The following is a 24796-nucleotide window of genomic DNA, read 5'->3' as shown; positions in this document are numbered from 1 at the left end:
TGAAGGGAGGAAAATTATTTACTGAATAGAAAATTACATCAAATGATGTCTACAGAAGTTTTTAGTGTTGCCTCTCTTGTTGGATGTCATCTTTGATGGGGTAGTGACGGAGGGTTCTGTATTTATATCTCGTTTGGAAGAATATTGCTGGCGCGCCTTCTCCTGCCTGGGCCTCCAGCATAGTTGGCTGCTGCTAGTCCCATCAGATGCTTGGCTGCTTGAGAACCTGAGAAGCCACGGCTGAGACCCAAATCCAGACCTCGCTTGGAGCTGAAACAGGGCACACATTTTAGACTCGTATTTCTAACTTTTGAAGGGTCATAGGTATCACAAAAAAATAGTGTATTTCCTTCAGAGAATACACTAAAATGCGCTTTTTAAATGTTACGTCAACGGTAACGTCAGTATAACAACATACCTATTAAAAGTCTTCAAAATTTCTGGTCCCAAATCACATTTTAAGAGTATACTTTTTTTTTTTTTTTTTTTTTTTTTTTTTTTTACACTTCTATACAAATTTTCTAGCTAGTATTCCTGGGAGGTAATGAAAAATTAGACCCAATTCTGTTGCACAGTGATCATCAGTGATCATTCAAAAAAGTTGTAAAGTTGACGTGTGACACGAACTATGCCACATCATAAATAGAGATACCATCCGAGTTCAAAGTTTCACTTTTGCCGTGCTGTTTTGATGTTATAACTACCACCAAAAAAAAGGCTAAAAAGCTTTTTTTTGAGATTGCTCATCATTTAAAAGTATGACCCTATTGTTAATGCGCGATGACGTTTTCTGCAAAGTCAGAGTAATTGAGTAGCGCATATGAAGGTTTTGGCAGAGAAGAGACGGTGTTACGATTGCGGTATTCTATGAAATTGAAGGCGCTTCCAACGAGCGTCTTTAAGAACATAAACAGCTGTGCATCGATTTTGGTACACTACAGGAATGAAAGAACTCTTAAAAAGAGTCAGAATGTTTCTAAAGCGAGGTTTTCTCTCAAATGACAAGCTTTACTACTAGGATAGAGGTGTTCTACAAACTTGATGGCGCCAATAACGATGGTCTTCCAAATGAACCGAATTCAACCTTAGACTTCAAATTCAGCAACATGTCAACAAAAATTTCGCGAACAATTTTTTACGGTGATAGGTACAGCTTCGGTGTCATTTGAAATTGAAGGCACTTCTAACACGTGTTTTTTAATACGTTTTTTTGAAAAATAACAGCGGAATTTTGGGAAGATTGAAATCGAGATTAGTATGCTTCTCTTGTATATGATCGAAGCATAGGGCGTAATCATATTCATGGTTGCTCCTTAGGAAACCGCGTATTGTTTACATTATGATTAAATGAGGTTGAAGGAGAGCCCTAGCATAGCATCACACAAAAGAGAATTTTCTATTAAGTGTCAAATAGAATTCAACAATATTACTTCGGGAATAGACCTTTCGCAAAGTATCACAACTATTTGCCTCCATAAGAATTAAAAAGTTCAGAAGAAACATTTTGCTGGTTTTGAAAGGTCCACAGTAGATTTGTATCTACCTTAGAGATTGTGAGTATTTTAAAAAAAAATTCCACCGTATTTTTTATTTTCTGCATAGGTCAATCGTTGTAATCCCTTACGAGGAACTATTTCCAAAATTCGATTGTTGAATTTCACTCGAGATCGGTTAAAATTGTCCTTTTGATAATGCCATGTTAAGGATCTCCTTAAATCTCTCTCCATCACAACGTAAATCATACGGACCGCGTTATGCAAAAAAGAACCAACTACATCAGCTATAACCAAAGTAAGTGGACAATTTACTTTTTTACATGAAAATGGTTGTGCGGACTCTTGTGCAAATTCCAGTGAATTTTCTGCACAGTACGATGTAAATTCCTCAAAATTGTCAAAGAAATCCCCTCAAACTTTCTCTCGTAAAAAATTATATTGTTCAGATAAATTTTGCAATAGCTGATGTAGCTTGATTCCTTTCTGCTAAACGCGGTCTATATGAGGTCTTCTCATTGAAAGGAGCTATTTAAGGATCGACTATTTTATAATACGATGTATGAAGGTTTTACTTAATTTTCTCCTAATTTTAGTTACAAAAATTTTAGCTTTAAAAATGCGAACAAAATCGCGAAAACCCGGAAAGGAGAGGGGCATGTTGGCCGGAAGTGACGAAAGTTTCGGAAAACCTTGGCGCCATTTAACTTCCCGATTTTAAACTCTCCCCCTCTCTGACAAATTGAAGTTTACACCTTCTCTTAGAATAGTTCTCTGTCCCTGAGGAGGGTAGAACGAAACTCTTGGCGTCTTGACCTTCCTTCGGAGTACGTTATGGTTGAATCCTTTTCTTAACTCACCCCTTTCCCTCTCGAATTTCGATGCAGCTGCTTTATCGCACCAACCACGTCATCACTCCGCACAACGTCAGATCCCAACGTTAATTACGTTCTTTTCGAACCCCTCTCCCTTCTAAGCCCTCCCATCCAAGCTCCTAATGGATTTCACTCTGTTTTACGGGATTTAAAGTGACTTAATAATAAACAAGTTCCCTGATCTTGCCAGTTGACCATTTTACCGTGCCTTTTGCTTGTGAGATATCCTCCTTCGACTCGCCGTTGAACTCTCGGCGGCAAAATAGGTTTATATTGTCACCCTCCGGTCAAAGTATCACAAGCGCCATGATACGTTTAAAATTTCCGCCGCTGTTTTATTTTTTACAGTGAGAATTTTCAATGAAGCTGTCCGAAAATTTCACTGAATTTTCTCTGTGCTGCCGATAAAATCCAGTGAAAATTTCAAACAGATTCGACAAATAATATCTGTCAAAAAGTCAAATGGCGGCGAAAATTTGTTAAACGTTGCATAGCGCTCGTGATGGCCCGAAGGTGACGATACATGATGAAATGTGTGCATTGCTTAACAAGTCATGGGAGCCATATCGAGGGTTATAGGACACTTCGTAAAAAAAATGTTTGTCCACGCACCTGTTTTTCCCAGTGGTTTACGTCCACGTGTTTTTTCGGCTCGGGAGTTTTGGTCCACTTACCAATTGAGACCCAATACAAAAGGCAATCAAATCCAAACGACGATCGCTCATGACGTTTTTGGATGACAATTTATAATGTCTTGGAATAATGATTAGTTTGCTTGAAAAACTTACTCCTAAGTCCTAGTATCTATATTTAATAACGGTCAGCATGATTTTTTACTTCATTAGAAGAAAAAGTGATTTGATTCAAACAGAAATCTGCTCAAATTTACCGCCGAGAAGATTTCCTTTTGAATCAATAAAGAAAACAATGCTGTTTTAAGGAAGAAAAGTCACTAACATCAAGCAGAAACCAGCTTTCATTCAGCTATTTTATTCTTCATTCAAAATAAAAATCTTCTTAACGGCACACCCAAGAATGTTTCTGCCTAAATCGAGTCACTTTTTTCTCTGATGAAGTTCAAAAATTATGGTAAAAGTTTTAAATACGGATGCTAGGACTTAGTGAGTTTCTTTTACTACCGCTCTCTTTTTGTGCCGTATTATTTTGATTAATTTAGCAAGGAAAGCTCTGAACACTTAAAAGATGCGTGTCATTCTTAATATGGTGGAGCGCCTTCAATTTCGTACGATACTGTGCAGCACCTCTGTTGTGAAAGAGTTGCTTGAGGCGCCGCACAGTGGATCGAGTCAATGGACATGACATTTTTGACAAAAATTGTAAAATTTTCCGATTATCTCATCACAATTTTAATTTTAAGGGGTGCTTTTTACAGAAAATTGTACGAGGAAACCAATAAAATTACTCTTTTAACATCAAAATTTTACAACAGTGAAGATATATGCTTTTGAAGTTTTTAAATCATGTCCGACCTCTACCATTGACTCAATCCACAGTGCGCCGTGGCACACTGCGGCGCGGCAGGCGGCCGGGCAGAGCAAAACGCGCATTGGCGCCTACAAACCTAAGTGGATACTTCACGCATTGCGCAATGAAGTATCGCAGTGAAGTATCCCCTTAGGTTTGTAGGCGCCAGTGCGGCTTCCGCGCTGATAGTATGTCGCTTCGCTCTGTGTGAGGCTCTAATATTTAATCTCGTGGAGTCAGCGTTTTTCAACTCATGATTTTGAAATTTTCGCACACTCTGCATGGATTAATGGATTATTCTCATTTAAATTGATGAAGAAAAAGCCATGAGAGGACTATTCCTATGTATGAAAGGACAAGCCAATATAAGGTGTGTTTTGTAAATATTAAGGTGTTTTCGAGTCTTTAATGAATTCCAAAGCACTTTAATTTTTGCGTTTTATCGATTGATCTGCTTTTAAACTTATGAAAAAGGATCGATAAGCAGGGTGTTCGCAACGAACTCCTTAATAATTCATTATTTACCATAGTTTCAAATGAGAAAATCTCTGTAATAGATCATTCACGCCTCGCCACTGTCAGGAGGTGCTCAAACGATGTTTGAGGTCGAGGCTAAAATTTGCCTTTTTTGAGATTGGTCAAAAACTAGTCACAAATCTGCCGAACATTGCCTTCAAAGTGATTAATATGCAACATTGAACCTCAGCAATCAGCATTATCGAGCCAGAATAGTTCTCGCTAAAAATCGGACGTCAATAATTATTCTAAAAAGAACTATTCTGTACGCAATACCTATGCACATAGTGCTCTTTAGCATAAATGAAGGGCTGGGTGAAAAAAGGACATTTCTCGGTTTTGGTGTCTCAGGATCTTAACGTTTGCCACTATAATTAAAGCAAATGCACATGGAATTTGTTAAAACTTTTACGTAATTTGCTATGTTATTTTAAAATTCTGAAACTAAAAATTTCAGAAAATTTGCCTAATAGTTTCCTCTCTGAAATATAAATTAGCAATGGACTTTGTGAAACACTGCACCAAGAAATACCCATTCTGCACCCAACGCACAGTGGAACGAACTGATAGAAGAGGTTGGATCTGAGATTTTTGGCTAAAATTTCAAATTTTTATGTTCATTTCGTCACAAATTCAGTTTCAAAGGGGGTTCCCGTAAGGAAATTTCCTGAAAACATCAATGGAACCACTCCTAAACTTTTTTGTCACATACTTTTGAAAATATAAGCTTTCAAAGTTGCCAGATTTTTTCCGACTTCTCCTATTGACTCGGTCCAGTGTACAATGCCTCCACGCCACCGGCGAGGCGTGAATGATCGATTATCGATATACTTCCCCCATTTAAAACTATGGTAAAGAATCGATTATTAATCGATAAACAGGTGTTTGTTGCGAACACCCTGTTTATCGACCCTTTTCCATAAGTTTAAATGGTAGATCAATCGATACATCGCAAAGCACGCCACGGCACTGGACGCCTCAAATACGTCCAGTTGGCCCGAGATGTAGAGCCGTTTTTTTCGTTCTCGTGTTTTCACTTCCATAACTTAGATAGTACATATATACACATTATGGGGACTTACTTTTCTAAGTCGTTGGCTCTGATGATACTTTGACCTAATCGCGCCAACATTTCTAGCATCATTTCTGTGTCGGGCTCCTCCATTTCAGACATATAGCTCTTCCTTCTGGGACAAAAACAAAAATGAACAATTTCATTAAGTTAAATAAAATGTATTATAATACGTCGCAAAGCAGTTAGCGATCGTCGGCAATTCGTCAGCATCTTGCGTCCATGCGTGTTGTCCTATAATCTCAATAATGCAAGTCGGTTTGATTGCATAGCGTTTCCATCTCAGATTATGAAAAATTACTTTACAAAATTTCATACTTCGGTGTTGTTTGGTTTTCTTTCCTCTTTTAAAAAAACAAAAACAAAAAAATACGTCAAAATACATTAGGTATCGTCTAATGTATTTAACAAGGTGGAACAAGGTGGAGAAATGGTGCTGGGTCCACACCATTTCGTGGGGAAAACAAAGCCAAGAAGTTCCAAAACTTAAAATTAGAGTCAAAAATAATTTTTTGAACTCTAATGCGCACCAGCACGAAACTGAGGAGGGAGAGTGTTCAGCTCAGGCAGTTTGCAATGGAATATTAAGTTGGAGTCACGTCGAGAGATCTATACCGGTTTGGGCCTTACTAATTTATTTACACTAATTCAAATTAAATTCTTCAAATGTTTCTCAAAGTTATGAATTGTTTTCTTTCAAAAGGATACAACATGATCGGAGATTCTAAAGCATCGAAATCATTCTATTAAAAAGGTTTCGTCAATTCTCGGTCATCCACGGGAAAACTAACCCCCGAATTTAATCGGACAAAACGCAAGCTAATGATGGATGCATGTGGCGATGACGTGAGTCGCGAGTCCAAAATACCCCATCACTCAAATTCCGCGGAGCATCGAGAGAGGCCTTTGGAGACCGCATCACAGTAAGCGATACCATTTTGAAGAAATTTACTAACACGACATGAGCAGGATGAAAAATTGCCGTTCATAGTTGGGCCCCCGCCTTTTCGTGGAAGCCCGTAAACTAATCCGTGGGCTCACCGCTAGTTCCGGGTAGTTTTCTCCGCCGGAGTCGTTTCGTAAATAGACGAGCGATTAGTTTTTCGACAGTTTCTGACACGTTATCAAACGAGCTTTCGGCGCCGCGGCTGACAGCCCCCGGAGATTCGGTGCTTTTATGACGCCGAAATGAATAGGCGCAATTCCTGTGGGCGGAACCGGATTAATCCTCCCGTTCGACGCAGAAAGGAAACGCTGATAAACGTCAACCCTTTACTCGGCGACACGTCAAAGTCGTCCCTTCCCAATTTTCAAAACGCAGCTTTGAGCAGCCCAATTAAATCGGGGCCTCTCGATTGTTCGCCATTTCTTCGGCCGTAACTTGTATTAAGGGAGAGGGAGGTGGGGAGCTTGGTGTCACGAATGCCCACCCTCATATTGTGAGTAGCATTTCTAGGATCTAAAAAGTCTTAAAATAGCTTTGAACTCAGCGGTAATAATTAAATCCCTTCGAGTGTTCAACTTCTTCGGTCAAAGTTGTGTGAGGGGCAGGTGAGATAAGGGCGATGCACAAACGCTTTAACTCAGTTTGTGAGGGGAATTTCTATGTTCCACAGACTCTTTACATAGATCTCATACACTGAAAAAAAGATTGGTGGAATTCACCATTCCTTCACGCTGTATTTCACACAGCGTACATTCAGAGTCAATTCTGCCAGAAAAAAGGTAAACGTTACCATATACTGGTACAGGTAACCATCCCTCCGGCAGAATCGACTTAGAATTCACGCTGTGTAAACTACAGCGTGTAGGAATGGTAAATCCTACCAATCTTTCTTTTCAGTGTACAGCATGTCCCGTAAGTTCCCCCACTCATTCTAATCTTTTAAACGGTTGCTGGCATGGAGGTAAGCGGTAGATAATATTTCTATCCTAAAGCGAGCCAGCTTTTAGGAGGATAAGCATTTTTGTGCCCCCTCTTCGAGGCCCAGGAGCCACTGACGTTTCTTTTAAATTTCGAATTAAAAAAACCCTCTATTGCACTCTGTATAGAGCTTGGATCTCTCCTTGGAACGGAAAATTGCTTATCGACGGTGAAACTACCAAACCACGTATCTCGTTTGCGGTGTTTAAAAATCTACGCTCGCATTTTATTTTTTTGAAGTAGACCAAATCAATATCATTCCTTGAAATTTTCACAGAATTTTCTCCGCACGAAGAGGAAAAATCACAGAAATTTTCAAGACTGGACGTTAAGTAGTTTTCCATTTAAAAAATAAGTATGACAGGAAGTCTGCGACGTCGCAAACCGAGATACGTGGTTTGGTAGTTTCACCGTCGTTATGGACGCAGCAGTGTAGTCTCTGGCTCGACCTCACTTTGAGATGATACGAAGGAAGAAATCAAAATCTTAAAGGTTGCTCCTACTCATGGGCCCCTTCATCAACCCCTCTACACCAACCCCCATCTCCTGACGTAGGAACGCAGGATTACTTCTGTTTCCCTCCGGTTGGAAATAATTAGAAACTGTTGGCGAGCGTAAAACCTGGCCGTTTATTTCTCACACGCTTTTTTCCTGAGTCGTTGAATGTGATTACACGGCTAAGACGGGAGGGGGCGCATAGGGTAAGGATAAGAGGGGTCGGAGGTGGGAAACGTGATGTCATTTTCAGCAATGTGGATGCAGATGAAATACGAAACAAGGTTTTCACACAACCCACCGTGTTGTCATGTCTGGGTGAGATTTTTTGGTTTCGAGTTTGGTGTGTGGAATAATCCTCATCTCACTGTCAAATCTGCCGTCCGATTACTTCGAGATTATCGAAACTAGTATTTACGTCGAAACCTCTAGGTTGTGCATTTTCATTTGACGTATCTAAACGGAACAAAGCGCCAATTTCAGTTCCTTTTGAGGATTTATCCCTGATAGCGCGTTCTGTCAAACGAAACTAAGCGCCGTGGAAAATCATTGTAAGCACAAGACGGGACGATCTCGTCCAGTGGCGAGGCGTGAATGATCGATTATCGATATTTCCCCATATGAGCTATGGTAAAGAATCGATTATTAGGGTGTTCGCTGCGAATACCCTAATACTCGATCCTTTTCCATACGTTTAAATGGTAGATCAATCGATATATCGCAAAGCATGCCACGCCCCTGATCTCGTCGTTCGACTGCACCCGCGTCAAACCAACCCCAATTCCGCTTAGTTCCGTTTAGCAGAAGTACGACCAATTGAGCTCCATACTTCCGATCGGATAACTTCAAATCGAAGAATTTCGAGTTGTTGATGGATTATTTCGAAAGCACCTCGCAAGCCCCTAGAAATTTTCAGGTCACCGGTAATCCTCGATTTTCAACAATCTTGGCATAAATCGTCCGTAGGAAACAAACACTTAGAACAGAATTCAACGTTTAAATCTAGGTCAAATGTCAATGATTGATGTTTCACTTATATTTTTTCACTTTTCATACCCATTTTTAAGTGCTCCATATGATAGGAAATGAAACACGTATTGACCTAAGCCTCGCGTTGATTCTTGGATTTCCGGGTTTATCCATAGGTTTCTTCGCTGAGTTTGACGTAAACCGCACTTTCTTTTCCTATAACTATCGAAAATAACACGAAAACACAGATAATTCTCTCTAAACGGACAGAACCTGCATCGAAGCCCCGACCCTTGAAATAAAATTCCCTTCAATTCGGCAACAAATTTCACAGTCGCAACGTGAAAAAACCGCGAAATGTCTCATGGGATTACGCACGGCTGTCAATTCGAATGAGAATTTTACATTAGATCGTAGAGAAGAACGTTGATTTACACCTAAAGCCGGCAAAAAGAGGGTCATAGCCGCCAGACTGTACTGAAAATCAGGAGTTTTCCCGTTCATTCCAACGCAACGTTCGCGGGTTTTACTAGAAAATCTGGCAACCTTGGAGAGGACTGAGTCGAGGCTCGGGGCGCAGACCTTGATTTTCTCATTTGAGCGGCGCGAGCAAGAATTTCCTGATTACCCCCCTCCCTCGATGTGAAAGCGTATCTGGATACCCGAGTGAACCCTGGGAAATGTGGAATTATACCAAAGATAGGGCTCATGAAAAAAAGCAGCTACGCCCTGACGTCAGGGTTGCGACGTTATGGGGCGCGGACGTTAACTGCACTGGCAAGTGTTGCTGGTTGCGGCCACCTCGGCGCGGCCCAACCGCACCCCAAATGAACACCCCCCCCCCCCCCGGGCTCGTAAAACGGTTTATGGGCCGCCGACAAATTGCGCCCCACTTTCGGATTCCGGCCAGAAATCAAAGGCCGTCACAGGTCCGCCGCCGCGAGCTGACCTACGCGTGGACGAGTGGAATCGAAAAATTTGGATCTTCATTACGACACTTCAGAATTTTCACCGTTAATTAATTAATTTATCAATTTTATAGCCCTGGATAGACGATCAAATTCCGAACCCATTCCAATCAAAGTAGACATGCTGATGACTGATGGTCAGTTGGTGCCCATCTACCATCAAATTTTGACGGGCCGCCCTATTTTGTTCAAAGTAAGATCAGAATGGAGTGCCACCATTCATCGTTTCCTGCCTCAGGAAACATTTCGGCCAAGTTTCCATTTTAAAATTAAACAAATTAATGAGTTTAAGACTGATGACTCCCGACACTTTGATGGTAATTGGTTCGGGAATTTGATCGTCTATCGAGACCGTATATAATTTTTTTTCTCTCTTGCTCGTAAAACAAATTATGAACTGCGTGAACATAGACCTCGCTGAGCATCGAGCGGTGACTTAAGCTCAATTTCAGTTCGCCTTCAGTTTCCAGAATAGGCAACACGAGCTCCCATGTGGCCGAATAGTGGTATCACTCTCAGGTGTCACGATCTCTCGAGGAAAAAGCGGGCATCCGCAAGTATTGAGCGATGACCTTGGCGCCTTGTCAGTTTACAGTGTTGGCAACACGAGTTTCCACGTGACTCATCCACATCAAATCATATCTTTGTCGTCGTATGTGTCGTAGGCAAAAAGTCAAACCAGGCATTTTGTCGAATGCTTTGGGAAATAGTCAAATACTCTTACTTAGATTCCAATTTTAATAGTTTACCCTAATTTCAGACAAAATAATTCGTTGCTCCTCTCAGAATGAATTCTCTGTAAAAATATGCGGTGTACAATAGTATTTTAGACGATTTTAAGACTTGAATGCACATTTATCATGAAATTATAGAAACATATCATATCAATAAAACATAGAATTTTTAACATTTTAACATCTAAATGTACTAAAGGCATGTAAAAAGGAAGGAACAAGGAGAGTTCACAGATTTGAAGAGTTACTCTTCCCAAAATATTGAAAACCCGTGAACTCCTTGCCGTAAATTTACAGAATTCCGTAAACTGTCAAAATGTGACTACCGGTCTAGGCATGTGATAAAATGCCCTATTTGACTAATTGCTTCCGACATATACAAATTTCTTCACGCAGATCGAGAAGCTAATAGCGAATTTCAGACTTTTCCGATGTATCTATAGTGATTTCTAAGCCATTTTTAACAATATAAGTTTTTATTGCTTGAGCAAAAGTTTACAATAGGCTCTTTATGTTCTTTTTAAATTTTTTGCGAGGAAATGCCACTGAAAGTTTTCATAACCATAAGCTCTCTGAGCTCCTAAATTTTCATGTTTCTTCATAGTTCATTCTAATTTTCAACTAAACCGATCTCCATGATTTTTGTGGCAACTGATAGGAGATAGTCCCTAATTATTAAGCTGGCTGTATCTAGATTAACTCACGAGGGCCCACAAAGTGAACTTTAGCGGGCGGTATATGCGCCTCCCGGGGCTTGCCGCCTGGCGGTCAGGGGGCGAACTCCCTCGTAATCCGTTATTTTTCATGATTTTCCGATCTAAAATAAAAACATTAATGGAAATTAGGCATTGTGAAGTGGATTAACTGGACGCATTTCTGTTAAACGGAACCAAGCGCCAAATTGAGTTCCTTTTGAGGATTTTAGAATCCCGGATAGCGCGTCCTGTCAAACGGAACTAAGCGCCAAGGAAAAGCATTGCGAGTATATAGGACGGAACGAGCATCGCGTTCCGCAAGACCCGCCAATCCAAGCCCCCCTCTCCCTTCCTCCCCCTATGACGCTTAGTTCCGTTTGATAGAAATACGTCCAATTAGGTTCATTCTGGCAATCGCAGTCCAAATGAAAAGTCGGGAAAAGTTGAAAGTAAAGTTGACTCACCCTGCTGAGAAAGGGACACTTTCGGAGGCTTGGGTGGCTGTGAGGAGGATTAGAATTCCTAGGAGGAGCCCGCTTGTGACTGCCATCAGGGAGGACGGGGAGACGACCTGCAACAATTCAAAACACGACAGAAATGAACGACACCTGTCAAGCTGCCTCCACGCTAATAAATTTGATTTGACGCAGCTTCCGTATCTCCAGTCACGCCGATGATACGACTAATTTCTTCTTCAACTTTCGGATCCTTGCTCAGCGTCGCCCGTTAATGGACCGTTTCGCTAATTGAAGAGTGAAAATTCAAAACCGGGTGATCGTCATCACCGGGCCGATTATTGCAAATTTTTAGGCAAAGCTATGGACAAAGAAGACAAAAAGAGTATGGTGGAATCCTATCGGTGGAAGTGGGTGGATTCAATAGACAAAGGAGGTTGGTAATAGACTAACTAACGGTGACTCTCAAGTACCCCTACACACAGTGGACTTGAAGCAGAAAAAATCGCGACAGATATGTACCCAAGAACGGTTTGCAGAATGTGAATCTATGGCACGTGTAGACTTAAAATCGAGAAATATCAAAATCTTGGCTGAGCATATTTTCGAAATATCGGAACTTACTTGAAATTTTTATAGTAAATGGAGGTATCCTCACTGATTTTGACCCCACTGTTTTTTATTTACCTGTACATTAAATCGATGTCGATTGGTTCACGTCGATCGATTCACGTTTTTATTTTCGTTCGATTCATGTCGATCAAAGACATACCCTCTCGTTGCATGCCTATCAGACTGCATATCATTCTCTTTTTTTAACTGAACAATTCGCCTTCAGTTGCGTCTGCAGCAATTGTTGTTACGAATATGTTGCGCGTGCTGATTTCAGCGCATTACATATTCGACTCTCTGAAGGCGTTTTATGTGCGAAAGCAATTCGCCTTCAGTTGCGTCTGCAGCAATTGTTGTTACAAATATGTTGTGCGTACTCATTTCAGCCCGTTACATACTCTACTCTTTGAAGGCGTTTCATGTGCGAAAGTGGAGCACCCTGTTGGAGAACGAATGAAGTAGGAGTTGAGCGATTCATTCAATCTCACTTCTGTTCTTCTCCAACAGGGTGCTCCACTTTCGCACATAAAACGCCTTCAAAGAGTAGAGTATGTAATGGGCTGAAATGAGTACGCACAATATATTTATAACAACAATTGCTGCAGACGCAACTGAAGGCGAATTGCTTTCGCACAAAAGACGCCTTCAGAGAGTCGAGTATGTAATGCGCTGAAATCAGCACGCACAACATATTCGTAACAACAATTGCTGCATACGCAACTGAAGGCGAATTGTTCAGTTAAAAAAAAGAGAATGATAGAAAGTCTGCATGCAATGAGAGGGTATGTATTCGATCGACATGAATCGAGCGATGAATAAAAACGTGAATCGGTCGACGTGAACCAATTGACGTCGATTCAATGAACAAGGAAATAAAAAATCAGATCATCAGGTACATTTTTGTCGCATTTTTTTTTTTTTTGTCTCAACGCCACTGTGTACAGTTAGTTCATCATTTTCTCTCTTAGTCCATAGAAACCACCATTTTAACCAATTTTAATCAAAAGGATAGCACCATACTCCCTAAGTCTCCTTTGTCTACAGCTTTGTCTATCAATTGCAATAATCAGTCCGCAGGTGTTGTTAAGCTTTTGCAACTGTGTCTCGCATTTGACGAAAATTCACAGGACTCAGAATAGCAATTCTGGTCCTAAAATTAAAACGGAAATTTGAAGAAAGTGTAGCAGTACCTTATAAGTCTATGAACTAAAGGCATTCAATTTCTTTTACCATAATCAACATCACGCGTAATCTTAGCAACGTACAATAGGGTTTACCAGTTATTGAACCTCAACTCTTCTATTATTATCATCATTGTCGCATGACACCCAAAGTCTGAAAAATTTGAATGAACTTAAGGATCGTTTCCTTGTCATCACGATCCGTGTCTGCCTTGCGCATCAGACGGCTTTAGCTCCCATCTTTGAAACATACTTTCTCCTCCCCTTAGAGCCGTATTTTACATAATTTTCATTATTTAACAAATTATAGCATGCACGGACAAAATAATCTAGTAGTAGACCTTAGAACGGCATTCCAAGAGAAAATAGAATTCTGAAAAAAAAATGTTCATATTTACATTTTCTTTTTATCATACTTATTTTTTTTCCAAAACAGAGGTATTAAAATGTAAGAAAAATATATTGTGTCAACCACTCAAAAACTTCACCGACAAAAAATATGAAAATAACAATGTCATAAATCATGCAGAATACCCACTCAAAAATAAATCAGAATAAATAAGTCGTTTCTCGGAACACTCATTACCCACCGGGTAAAGTGTCTGAAATTAGACCGCCTTACAACGTTCAAAAATCACTGGGATCGGTTAAAATTTGACAAACATACGAAGCACATCGTTCATTTTGACGGATAAATGAAAAACTTGTAATGAATGTATGTACGTATGAGTTTCCAAGTAAAGTAAGCAAACATGGTTTAAGAATATATAATATTAGGTGTAACGATCTGAATAAAGCTCATAGATATTGTGTGTACTCAAAGGCTTTAGTTGATAAAGTCATGTTACCTCTGTGGTGAGTAAAATTAATTGATATTTTAAGCTGTCGGTTCCAGATATAAAACTCTTGAATTCAAGATTATCTGTCGTCCTCCGTTTTAAATAACTAATTGCTCTATGCGACGAAGGAAATCGACTTCTTAGCCTCAGAGATTTTCAGATTAACTCTCCAGGCACACAATAGTCACTTGTCTTACGTTTTACTTTAGGCCAGCTGACTGAAGAGAGAGGTCGTCTATCTACACTCCAGGCGATGAGTTTTCAAATTGTTTTTCATTCTTAGGATTTATTTAATTTGCCACAAAGAAACATTCTTTTTAATGTGAGCAAGCGTGTAATGTTTCATAGACATGAAATAAACTCCGTAACCGTGAGCTTACTCCTTTCGTGCGCCTCACGACGTCTAGAGTCCTTAAAAGCGAAGCTAACTACATCCCCAGATAAAAAAGGTTTAAATGTACCAGATTCAGAAGCGTATTCATGGGACCTATGCGAATGGCCTCCAGGATGGAATACGTTAAAGAGACATTCAAATTGAATATATTCCTTTGTTTTCTTACTTCTGGACCTTTGCATGGAATTGAGAGTCCATGCATTCAATCGGTAAATTAATGGTAGCTTCGCGCCTTTGGCGTATAATTTTACGAATATATGTTCTTTTTGTAGTTAAAGCCCCCCCCCTCCCACTTCCCTTGCAATCGGTTTTAGGTTTTTAATGCTCCAGACGAGCTGAGCGGAATAAAATAATTTTCCCGAGAAGCACAGAAAGAAGAAGTCTGATAAATTGATTCGTGATCGTTTCCGTGAAGAAGAACTCTATTCCAATATGGAGATGTTTATACCGGAGCGAAGAAGAGTGTTTTACAAACATATTGGGTAAAAATGGCGGATCAAACCAGAGTGGTGGTGGTTTGAAATTTCCAGTTCAAAAAACAAAATTTCAAGAAAAAGAGCTATTTAAAATTGGATTTCATGTTGCAAAAAGGAGCCAGAAGCATCCCAATGTTGCTAGGGTTGTGAAACTTACATTCTTTGCAAAAAATTACTGAAATCGTGCAAAAATTAAATAATCAAAGGTAATTTTCGTCTTAAATGCGTAGTTTTTTGGAGTGAAAAAAAAACTTGTTTAGATGATCAGTTTATATTTTTGCAGGGTGAAAAAAGTTGCACAATTTTAGCGACATTGGAATGCTCTTGGTTCCTTTTTGCAGAATGCAATCCAATAATATATATTAAAAATCACGTTGATGGGAGTTCAGGTGGTCACAAATCAACGCGGTGAATTCTCAAACCACATTTCAATCACCAAAAATCGTTTCAAAATCTCAACTTTATTTTCAATTTTTAAAAACGGAACGATTTGCGTCATTCCTTGATTACTTCACGGTGCGCCCTTCATTGAAAGGAAGTAAATTACAGAAATTATTGAAGTAGGTACGACCTTATGATAGTTTCACACTGAAACAAAATACGTATGACAGGAGTATCGCAAAGCGGCGGCGCATTGTCAATTGGACTGCGTTCAGCAGAAAGGAACCAGGTCACATCAACTATCGCCAAATGTAATTTGGCAATTTAATTTTTTACAAGAGAACGTTCGTGCGATTCCCTTTGAAAATTTATTAGTAATCTGCTTTCCACTCTGCATAAAATTCAAGTGGGCAAGTTCATGGCACGCTGCGGCGCGGCGCGGCGCGGCTGCCGCTGCCAGCTCGAAATGCACACTAACGCCTACAAACCTAAAGGGATACTTCAAGCATTGCGTAATGCGTGAAGTATCCACTTAGGTTTGTAGGCGCCAGTGCGCGTTCCGCGCTGGCAGTATGTCGCTTCGCTCTGTGTGAGGCTCTAATATTTAATCTCGTGATTCAGCGCTTTTCAACTCATGATTTTGAAATGTTCGCACACTCTGCGTGGATTATTCTCATTTAAATTGATGAAGAAAAATATGCATGAAAAACTAGGTCAACACGCCACGGCGCCCTCGACGCGGGCGGGTGGTGAACGATTTCTTGCGGATAGAGCACCCTGGCGGGAATTTTTTTTTTAAACTTTTTTTTAAATTTTCTACTTTTAAAATTACACACTGGTCGTGTGAAGTAATAAGTGAACTCTCAACGCTAGATGAATAAAGGCAGGTCGTGTGCCATGCGTGCTGTGGACGGCGCAGGGCGGCTCATAAAAGTCTCCCCTGTGCTCTGTCGGTTCGCGCATATTCCTTCAAAAATTCTTGTACCTCGTACCATGCAGAAAATTCACTGAAATCCGCACAAAAATCCGCACAACCGTTTCCACATAAATTATTAAATTCCCCAATTAAATTTGGCAATAGCTGATGTGGCTTGATTCATTTCTGCTTAACGTTGTCTACTCAAGAAAGAGCTTGATGCAAAAACGGCTTTTTTCGCCCCCCCCCCCTCTAGAAGTTCTTCAGACTTTGTCTATTGATTACTCATACTTGAGCGCTTCTTTTCCCAAATTTTCAGACCCCCAAAAAATTTTGGGGGGGAGCTAGGGGGGGTGGAAGTCAAAACCTGTGAACCTCGATATCTCTTGAACAAAGAAAGATATCGAGGTCCGGTTTGGACGAAAAATCGTCTAAAATTGCATACTTTAAGATTTTAAAGGTCGAAATCCCGATGTCACATTTTTAAGTCAACATATGTGCTTTTTTCCAGTTTTTAGGTCTAGAAAATTTCTTTTGAACGAAAAATTTACAAAGATCTCAATTTTTTATTTGAACCAAAACCAGTTTTTTAAATTGTTCGTCTTTTTCCGCATCCAACGAGTGGTCCATTAAGCTGAGGAACCAAACGGTTCCGGAGTTATGATCGATTGAAGTTTCCGCTCAACGCGCGCCGACCGATTTTCGCGCGCAAAAAAGTCGGATTTGACTGGTATTAGATCAGATTGAATGTTCAAACTGAGCAAAATGCTTTATTAGGGACTCTTGAGGGTCGCTGAGTTCAGAAATTACCGATACTTCCAAAAAATTCACGTTTTTAAAATTGCAGCTTCGGACAGGACCACTGAGCGGCCGGTCGGCGCTCAGTGGGCCTCTAAAATAGCGCTGCGGAGCTGTAATTTTAAAAACGTAAATTATTTGGAAGTATCGGTAATTTCTGAACTCAGCGACCCTCAAGAGTCCCTAATAAAGCATTTTGCTCAGTTTGAACATTCAATCTGATCTAATACCAGTCAAATCCGACTTTTTTGCGCGCGAAAATCGGTCGGCGCGCGTTGAGCGGAAACTTCAATCGATCATAACTCCGGAACCGTTTGGTTCCTCAGCTTAATGGACCACTCGTTGGATGCGGAAAAAGACGAACAATTTAAAAAACTGGTTTTGGTTCAAATAAAAAATTGAGATTTTTGTAAATTTTTCGTTCAAAAGAAATTTTCTAGACCTAAAAACTGGAAAAAAGCACATATGTTGACTTAAAAATGTGACATCGGGATTTTGACCTTTAGAATCTTAAAGTATGCAATTTTAGACGATTTTTCGTCCAAACCGGACCTCGATATCTTTCTTTGTTCAAGAGATATCGAGGTTCACAGGTTTTGACTTCCACCCCCCCTAGCTCCCCCCCAAAATTTTTTGGGGGTCTGAAAATTTGGGAAAAGAAGCGCTCAAGTATGAGTAATCAATAGACAAAGTCTGAAGAACTTCTAGAGGGGGGGGCGAAAAAAGCCGTTTTTGCATCAAGCTCTTTAAAACATCAAGATTTTCGGACAAAAAAGCTTTTGATCATACAGAAGTTTTGGACTTAAATGTTTTGGGCATGTCACCAAAGAAGCGAAAAATCTCACCGAAAAAAAAGTGAAGTTGATTTAACAATCTGGATGTAAAAAAAAGTGTGTGAAAACTCACGAATTGCTGAATTACTCGCTACAGCAGTTAGTTTTACATCTTGACATTTCTAAAGTAAATTAGTAAAGTCTTTAGCGGTTCATTCAGCATTTTGAAAGTTCCAGCGCACTTTTTTCACATCCGGAATGTTCAATCAACTTCACTTTTTTTTCGGTGTTGTGAGTCCGGGAAAAGCGTTCTTGAGAGAGGCTCGAGAATGAAGAATCCCGATAGCATGGCGTACTCCAACACAGTGAAGCTGTCGATGCGAAGGTTATTACCTCGCACGGCGGGGGCGGGGAAGCGAATCTTATTTTAACGACGTTTTCGTTGCAACAAAATGCCTGCAAGGAGTCCGGCCGCGCCTGAAACCAGGTTTGTTAGGGCTCATTTATTTTCAGGACCTGTCTTTCAGACGAACATTAAAACTCCCGCGATGAGCAACGACGTCGACGTCACGTGCCCGCAGGACGGGCCTTATTTTCAGAAATACAACCCCCGCCCCACCCACTACTCCCCCGTATCTCGGTGCAAGCCTCCCTGAAGCGGTTTTAATGAGCGATAAAAAAATTAAATTTATTATAAAACGTAGCCGGTAAATGCGACTGCCATTCGTAAATTGAGCTTTCGAAAAACACCTATTTCTTTCGAGTGTCTCGCGCCGAGATAATAACCAATGCAATTAAGGGGACCCAACGGTACGGTAAAATCTCGCCAGCATCCCGGAGCGGTGTCGCCAAATCCTTACGTCGAGGAGAAGCGCCACTAGAATACCTGTTGTACGGGGAGAGTATTGCCATATCCCGACCCTCCTACTACAGATAACACAGAACAAATTAAATTTCTGATTTAACAAGTATGTAGTTGAATAAAGTGTACGACATGTTTCGATGTGGATTTTGCAATGAAAAAATGCTAAGTTAACCACCGCCGTGGAAAAATTAGCTTTCCACTATAGTAAAATGCACATTTGAAACATGTCGGCCATTTTCTTAAACTGCAGAATTGTTAGATCAGCAATCCATTTTTTCCTTGAAAGTTTGTCGCTCTCTGATTGGTCGGAAAATTTTGGGCTTTCAGGATAGCCTCTCCCGTCCAAGTTGTGTACCAAAATAAACAAACAAGATGACGATAGAAATACTGATGTGACAGGGGATTTTCTTACTTCTTACTTTTGAATTGAAGTCCGATTAAACAAATCTTATTAGTTATTTTTGCCGAACATAACACTTTTTGTGTGATCACCATTCATTTCTTACCCGATAGTGCGAATCATCGCGAAACGCCGTATTAATATTCGAATGCTGCAAAATTTCCCGTAAGAAAATATTTATTCTTGAAAAATGTTATGAAAATTTCTCATTGAAATTTTCAGATAATTTAAATTAAAATACAGACATGCTTTTCTAAACAATCAGGAAAAATATCTACAAATTTTCCCGAAAATTTATGATTTGTGAAAGGAAATTTGGCAACGTCTAAAGGCTCATACGGCGTTCTTCTATAGTACGGTAGTATTGTACTCATACGTGCCTATGTAATGTACAATTTTACGACAAACTAGACGGGCGCTGCACTCATGACAATAAATATTGCAAACATCCAAAAATTTTCCTGTTCGCGTTTACAGACTCCTTCAATTTTTTTTTTTTTTAAAAAAGAAAAGTTCTTGCTCCAACTTCTTCCTCCCCAAAAATGTCCACTGGTCTCCCGAAAAATGTGCAAGTTTTCCATTGAAATGACAACCATGTTTTGGGCTCATTTTATAAATAAGCGAACACCTTGCTCCTCACAGAGTTCTAATGGAGTCTCCAAAAGAAGCGCTTATCGAGATACACAAATACGTGCCCTGTAATTACTTTGACCTTTTATTCGACTCCTTGACTCTTATTCTTGGATTCTTCGATCAAAATGCCTCAGCTGCGTAACTCTTCCTAGCGCTCTAATCAGTCTTTATAAAAAAGATTCGGGTCGCCCGTCCCGGTTATTTCACTCGCAGAAAAAAGGCTCGTCCGCTGTGACATCACATCATTATGGTAATGACTTTCGAATTGAAGAGCTTTCAGACCCTTACACCTCTACAGAATGATACTTATAATAATGCAGTCTTTAAATTATTTAATTAAGAAAACATTCTGCAGTTCCAGAAACCGAGAGATATCTTATGGGATACATTGACTCTTTTCTCACTCTGTGGTTATAGTGAGGTGCCAAAATTATTTCAAGTCATAACATGTTTAATTCAATGTTATCCTTGACCAATGACCACCCTTTCTCAGCAATTTAGTAGCACCTATTCAATGTGACTGAAAATGATGAGTCCATATTTATTCGTTAATTCGCTTCAATGGAGCTTTACATAAAGATGCTGAAAATCAAACAGACCATTCGTTACACAAAAGTGCAAATCAGAACGACAGAAGGCATTAAAATTAGCATCATCAGAGTAATTATTCATCAAATATCCGTCATTAAACTTTCTCGATGATTGAAGATATTTCTAATTTTCACCGAAATTATGCGAGACGATCTCCCAGGCCCATTTGTATGTCAAGCTTCCTCGCGAAGGTTCCAAAGTAGCAGCAATGACAACAAAATCGTAATGTAGAGCTTAAGTGTAACAAATTATTGCATATCTCTGCTGCAAAAAGGTTGACGAGGTACACCGTGTTGATGGAACTCCCTTAATATCTTCAGCAAACAACATTTCAATTCATCGCCTGCAAATCATTCCTGCAATCATTTCTTGCACTCCTCTCACAAACGTTTCGGATAAAGCTATATTAGGTTTTCGAAATTTGTGACTTGAGCTAAAGAACAAAGTTAAAAAAATTGACAGTTCATGTTCTTTGACACAAGGTCCAAAAAAACGAGATAAAAAATTTTAAATACTAAAATGCGTGTAAATTTCCAGTTCAATGTTTTCTCGCGCAATATTCAAGTTTAAAAATTGTATGTATCGTGTATGTATTTTCACCTTCTTTGTTCATTTACATCTCTTTCTTTCTCGCTAAACCATTCCCGCAAGGGACCCTGTAATTTCTCCTTCAGTCTATAACAGCCACCCCTTTCAACCAGTGGGATCGGTCCAATTTCCTCTTGGCTTCATTGTCTATCGCTTTGCCTATATATTTCTATTTATTTTCTTCTTTCTCACCTTCTTTCTTCCTCTCTTTCTTTCTTTTTCTTTCTTTTCTTCTTTTTTATCTTCTTCTACCTTTCTTTCATTCTCAAATGATCATTTAAGATTAAGTTTATCAATTAATAAGACCCCACCCGACACAAGGTCCAACCTTAGTGGGTAGTTTTATTACGTTACTTTTCTTTTTTCTTCGTTCACAACTTATTTTAAGAATCTTACAATAATTTCTTTAAATTGTAAAAAAAAGGAGCATAATAAAGTTTTATTATGTATTATATTTCAAAAATCAGCTCGCTTGCATGTGAGTAGGTACAGGAGCAGTTGCGTTTGAAAGGGTGCTGCCGAAAATCAGCGTGACTACACCCAGTAATTTATGCTCCCTAACTTAAGCGTAATTAACACCCGGTTTCGAGGTTGGGGGCTGATGGGGAGGGGAGGAGGGGGCTGTTTTAAAGTGCTAATAAATGGGAACCGGGGCGCAAAATCGAATTCCAACCTTCACGCTCGGACGCTCCCCCGTTAACTCGATTCTTGTTAGACGTCAACCAGCTGACCTCGCACAGTGGGGTCGGACTTGAAATTGTCCACACAAATCGCAAATTTTTACGTTTATTTCGTCATATTATTAATATTAAGGGATGTTACATTAAATAATTTCTACAAAAAAAAAGCAATGAGACCTTTGCAAGACTTCAGGGTTGTGTATTGGCGAAATTGACCTTACAGTTTCTACACCATGTCCGACCTCGCGTAAATTCTCGATCCACCGTGCGTCAGTCGGGGAAGGGGGGCGAGGGGAAACCGAGGTGCACACCTCACGTCTTTGCGCGTCTTTACAGCCGCGCTGCCAACTTAATTTCACCCCTTGAAATGACTGTAAGGTCGCAGGATAAGAAACATTCAAAAAAATTGAGCCATGAGTAAAAACTAAAACATGGAGAAATGGGAGCAACGTGTATTGTAGCATGATTGATACCGGCTGCTTTCCGAGTTACGCTGCAGAATCTTACCGAGGAAAGTTTTTTTTTTTTTTTAATTTTTTTTTAAATTTCCGAGAAAAAGTAAATACCTTTATAATTTCCTTGATTTCAAGGAAACACGCATGCCTTACATTGTTTTTTTTTTCTTTGTGTAAGTACAGGAAAATGTATTTTCCTCAAAGGAAGATTTTCTCGTGTGAATGGAGTGCAAATGACTCGGTCATATGTTGGTTCAAAATTTATTTTAATTTAAACTGGACAACACTATTTTGCAAGGTTTGAAATTTTAATTTTCCGTAAGACTTTAAATTTAACGACTTTTCATTTTCAAGTTATTTTTCTTCGTCTTTGAATTTTCTACGGGAAAATATTTACGACTAGCTTAATGCAAACGTACTGATGACTTGTTTTTTTTTTTTTTTATTTCAAAATGCGACGCAGTGCGTTTCTACTAAACTCGGTCTAAATCATTTCCACTGTAAGAGGGGCGATTCAAAAATAAGAGGTCACAGCGTGATTCTTTACTCTTAGAGTATGCACATCGGCTGCCAATTGAAAGTTGAAAAAGGGTGGAGAAGGAGTACAATGCAGTTCAGTGAGTGCGATAGAAACTTTCGTCCTCGGAGACTGGACAGTGTTACTGATAGCATTCTGAACGGGTTCACCGACTCTGTCCCGGAACAGAGCCTTTCCAATGAAGTTCAACGTGAGTTGTGTGGTGATGCCAATGTTTCAAAATATCCACTCCTTTCATTTAAAAAAAAAAAAAAAAAAAAAAAAAGGAGGGATGTTCAGAGATTCAAAATAAAATTTCCATCAAGATTTCATATCATTTTCAAAGACTGACAGTGAGTAACCTTGCTCAATAAATAATCAAGTACTTGTTGAGGCGAACACCGAAGTTTGACTTTTACTAATTTGAATTTTTCAAAATTTCAAAAGTAAGTCCTACAAGGTCTGATCCTAAATTCTCAAAAAGTAGACATTAGTCCTGAGGTTTGAAAACAAACATTCTTCCATCATGGAAAAACACGGTTTAAGTGTTTACAAGAAATACTCTCTATTCTAATAAACTCATTTTTATGACGCTCGATGAACGGGGTGAGGAAGGTTAGTAAAACGGTCGGTAGGCTGGACGACTTCGCTGGCACTGAAATGCATGGCTTTAAGGGATGCACAGTGCCTCGAAGGATGGGCCGCGCAGCAGCCAGGGAGCGGACCCCCTAGTTGCAGATAATTTTCTTCTCGAGGTCCTTTTTCACAGATCTGGTTTCATTTTTGTGGACGGTTAAACTTCTCGAAAGAATATCATTCATTCCTAACTGGACGTATTTCTATCAAACAGACCTATGTGGAGGTGAGAAATATGGGGTATGCTCGTTAGTTCTCTGGCCATAAGAGTGAATGAGAATATTAAAGCGCCAGTGACGTCAGCGGCAATGAAAAAGCCTCAGCGCAACGTCGTCGTCTTCGTCGGGGGGCATTAACTCATGAGCCCTGTCCACAAGGCTCTCTTGCCACGCCCGCGGCTCATGAGTTCCGCACTCAGCTGCACATAGGTCTGTTTGATAGAATGCAATATCCCGCTTTGCCAATTCTTCAAAAGGAACCACGCCCACTTTTACATTGCTTCTTATGCAGATTTCTAGAGCACACCCCATATTTCTCACCTCCACATAGGTCTGTTTGGTAGAAATACGTCCAACTCAAGCGTTCAAATATTCCCAGGTCTCAGAAACCTCCAAAAATACCTAAAATCATAAAAGCAGCCAGAGAATGGTGCCGACATGGCAATACTCTTCATACGAAGGCACGCTAGTTGACGTCACAAATGCGCTTTGTTACGGCAACAACGAGAGATCAGACAACTCGAACCCACAACCTCTCGAGATACATCCTATTGTCCGACCCTCGATTCGTCTGGTTTCATTTTCGGTCAAAGATTCAAGGATGACACAATAGGAGAGCCAGCGTCTCACTCAAGTCAAGATCTACTCACATACTCGGTCTTATTCTATCTGACAGCATTTACTATTCTACCATGCCGAGGAAAAACGCCGTATGAGCCTTCAGGCGTTGCCAAATTTCCTTTGACAAATCACTAATTTTTAAGAAAATTTGTGAATATTTTTCTTCCAATGGAGAATTTGCAAGGGTCTGAAATTTGATGAATTTCCTGTTTAAGTGGAATCCTCTGAGTGAACTGAACACGAAGATACCCTTGATTCATAAATTGAGCAATTATTAGAGGAGATATGACAAAATAACCGATTCTGCTAAAATACATGTGTTTAAATGGGAAATGCCGCCAGATGACGTCACAAGGCGGCACATTTTCTCACTTTTAAATCAATTTTTCTCCAATTTCCCATGTCAGAAAAAAATTATGAAAAATATTGCGAACTCAGCTCATTAGGCACTTTCAGATGAAGCAATAAAAAAATTGCGTGCAAATTCTCCATTTTTCAGGTAATTTTCCTTCCAATTTGATCTAAAAAGTCTGAAAATTTT

General features: G+C 39.8%; 1 protein-coding gene across 4 annotated transcripts in view; it reads right to left on the bottom strand.

Annotated features, from left to right (window-relative positions):
• The window catches only part of Dh31 (diuretic hormone class 2), a 143362-nt gene continuing 118566 nt past the window's right edge, over positions 1 to 24796 (bottom strand). For 2 of the 4 annotated variants that reach the window (XM_019055537.2, XM_019055541.2), the window contains 3 exons: positions 11691 to 11797; positions 5452 to 5556; positions 1 to 270 (listed from right to left, as the gene is read on the bottom strand). In XM_019055537.2, coding sequence (XP_018911082.1) covers positions 123 to 270; positions 5452 to 5556; positions 11691 to 11797 — 360 coding nt within the window. In that variant the 3' untranslated portion in view covers positions 1 to 122. The remainder of the gene's footprint in view (positions 271 to 5451; positions 5557 to 11690; positions 11798 to 24796) is intronic. The other 2 variants (XM_019055540.2, XM_019055542.2) reach the window with 1 other exon arrangement.

Source organism: Bemisia tabaci, chromosome 5, assembly GCF_918797505.1.
Source record: "Bemisia tabaci chromosome 5, PGI_BMITA_v3".
NCBI classification, from domain to species: Eukaryota; Metazoa; Arthropoda; class Insecta; order Hemiptera; family Aleyrodidae; genus Bemisia; species Bemisia tabaci.
The sequence above is the reverse complement of the archived record's forward strand: the minus strand, read 5'-3'. Positions and strand labels throughout refer to the sequence as shown.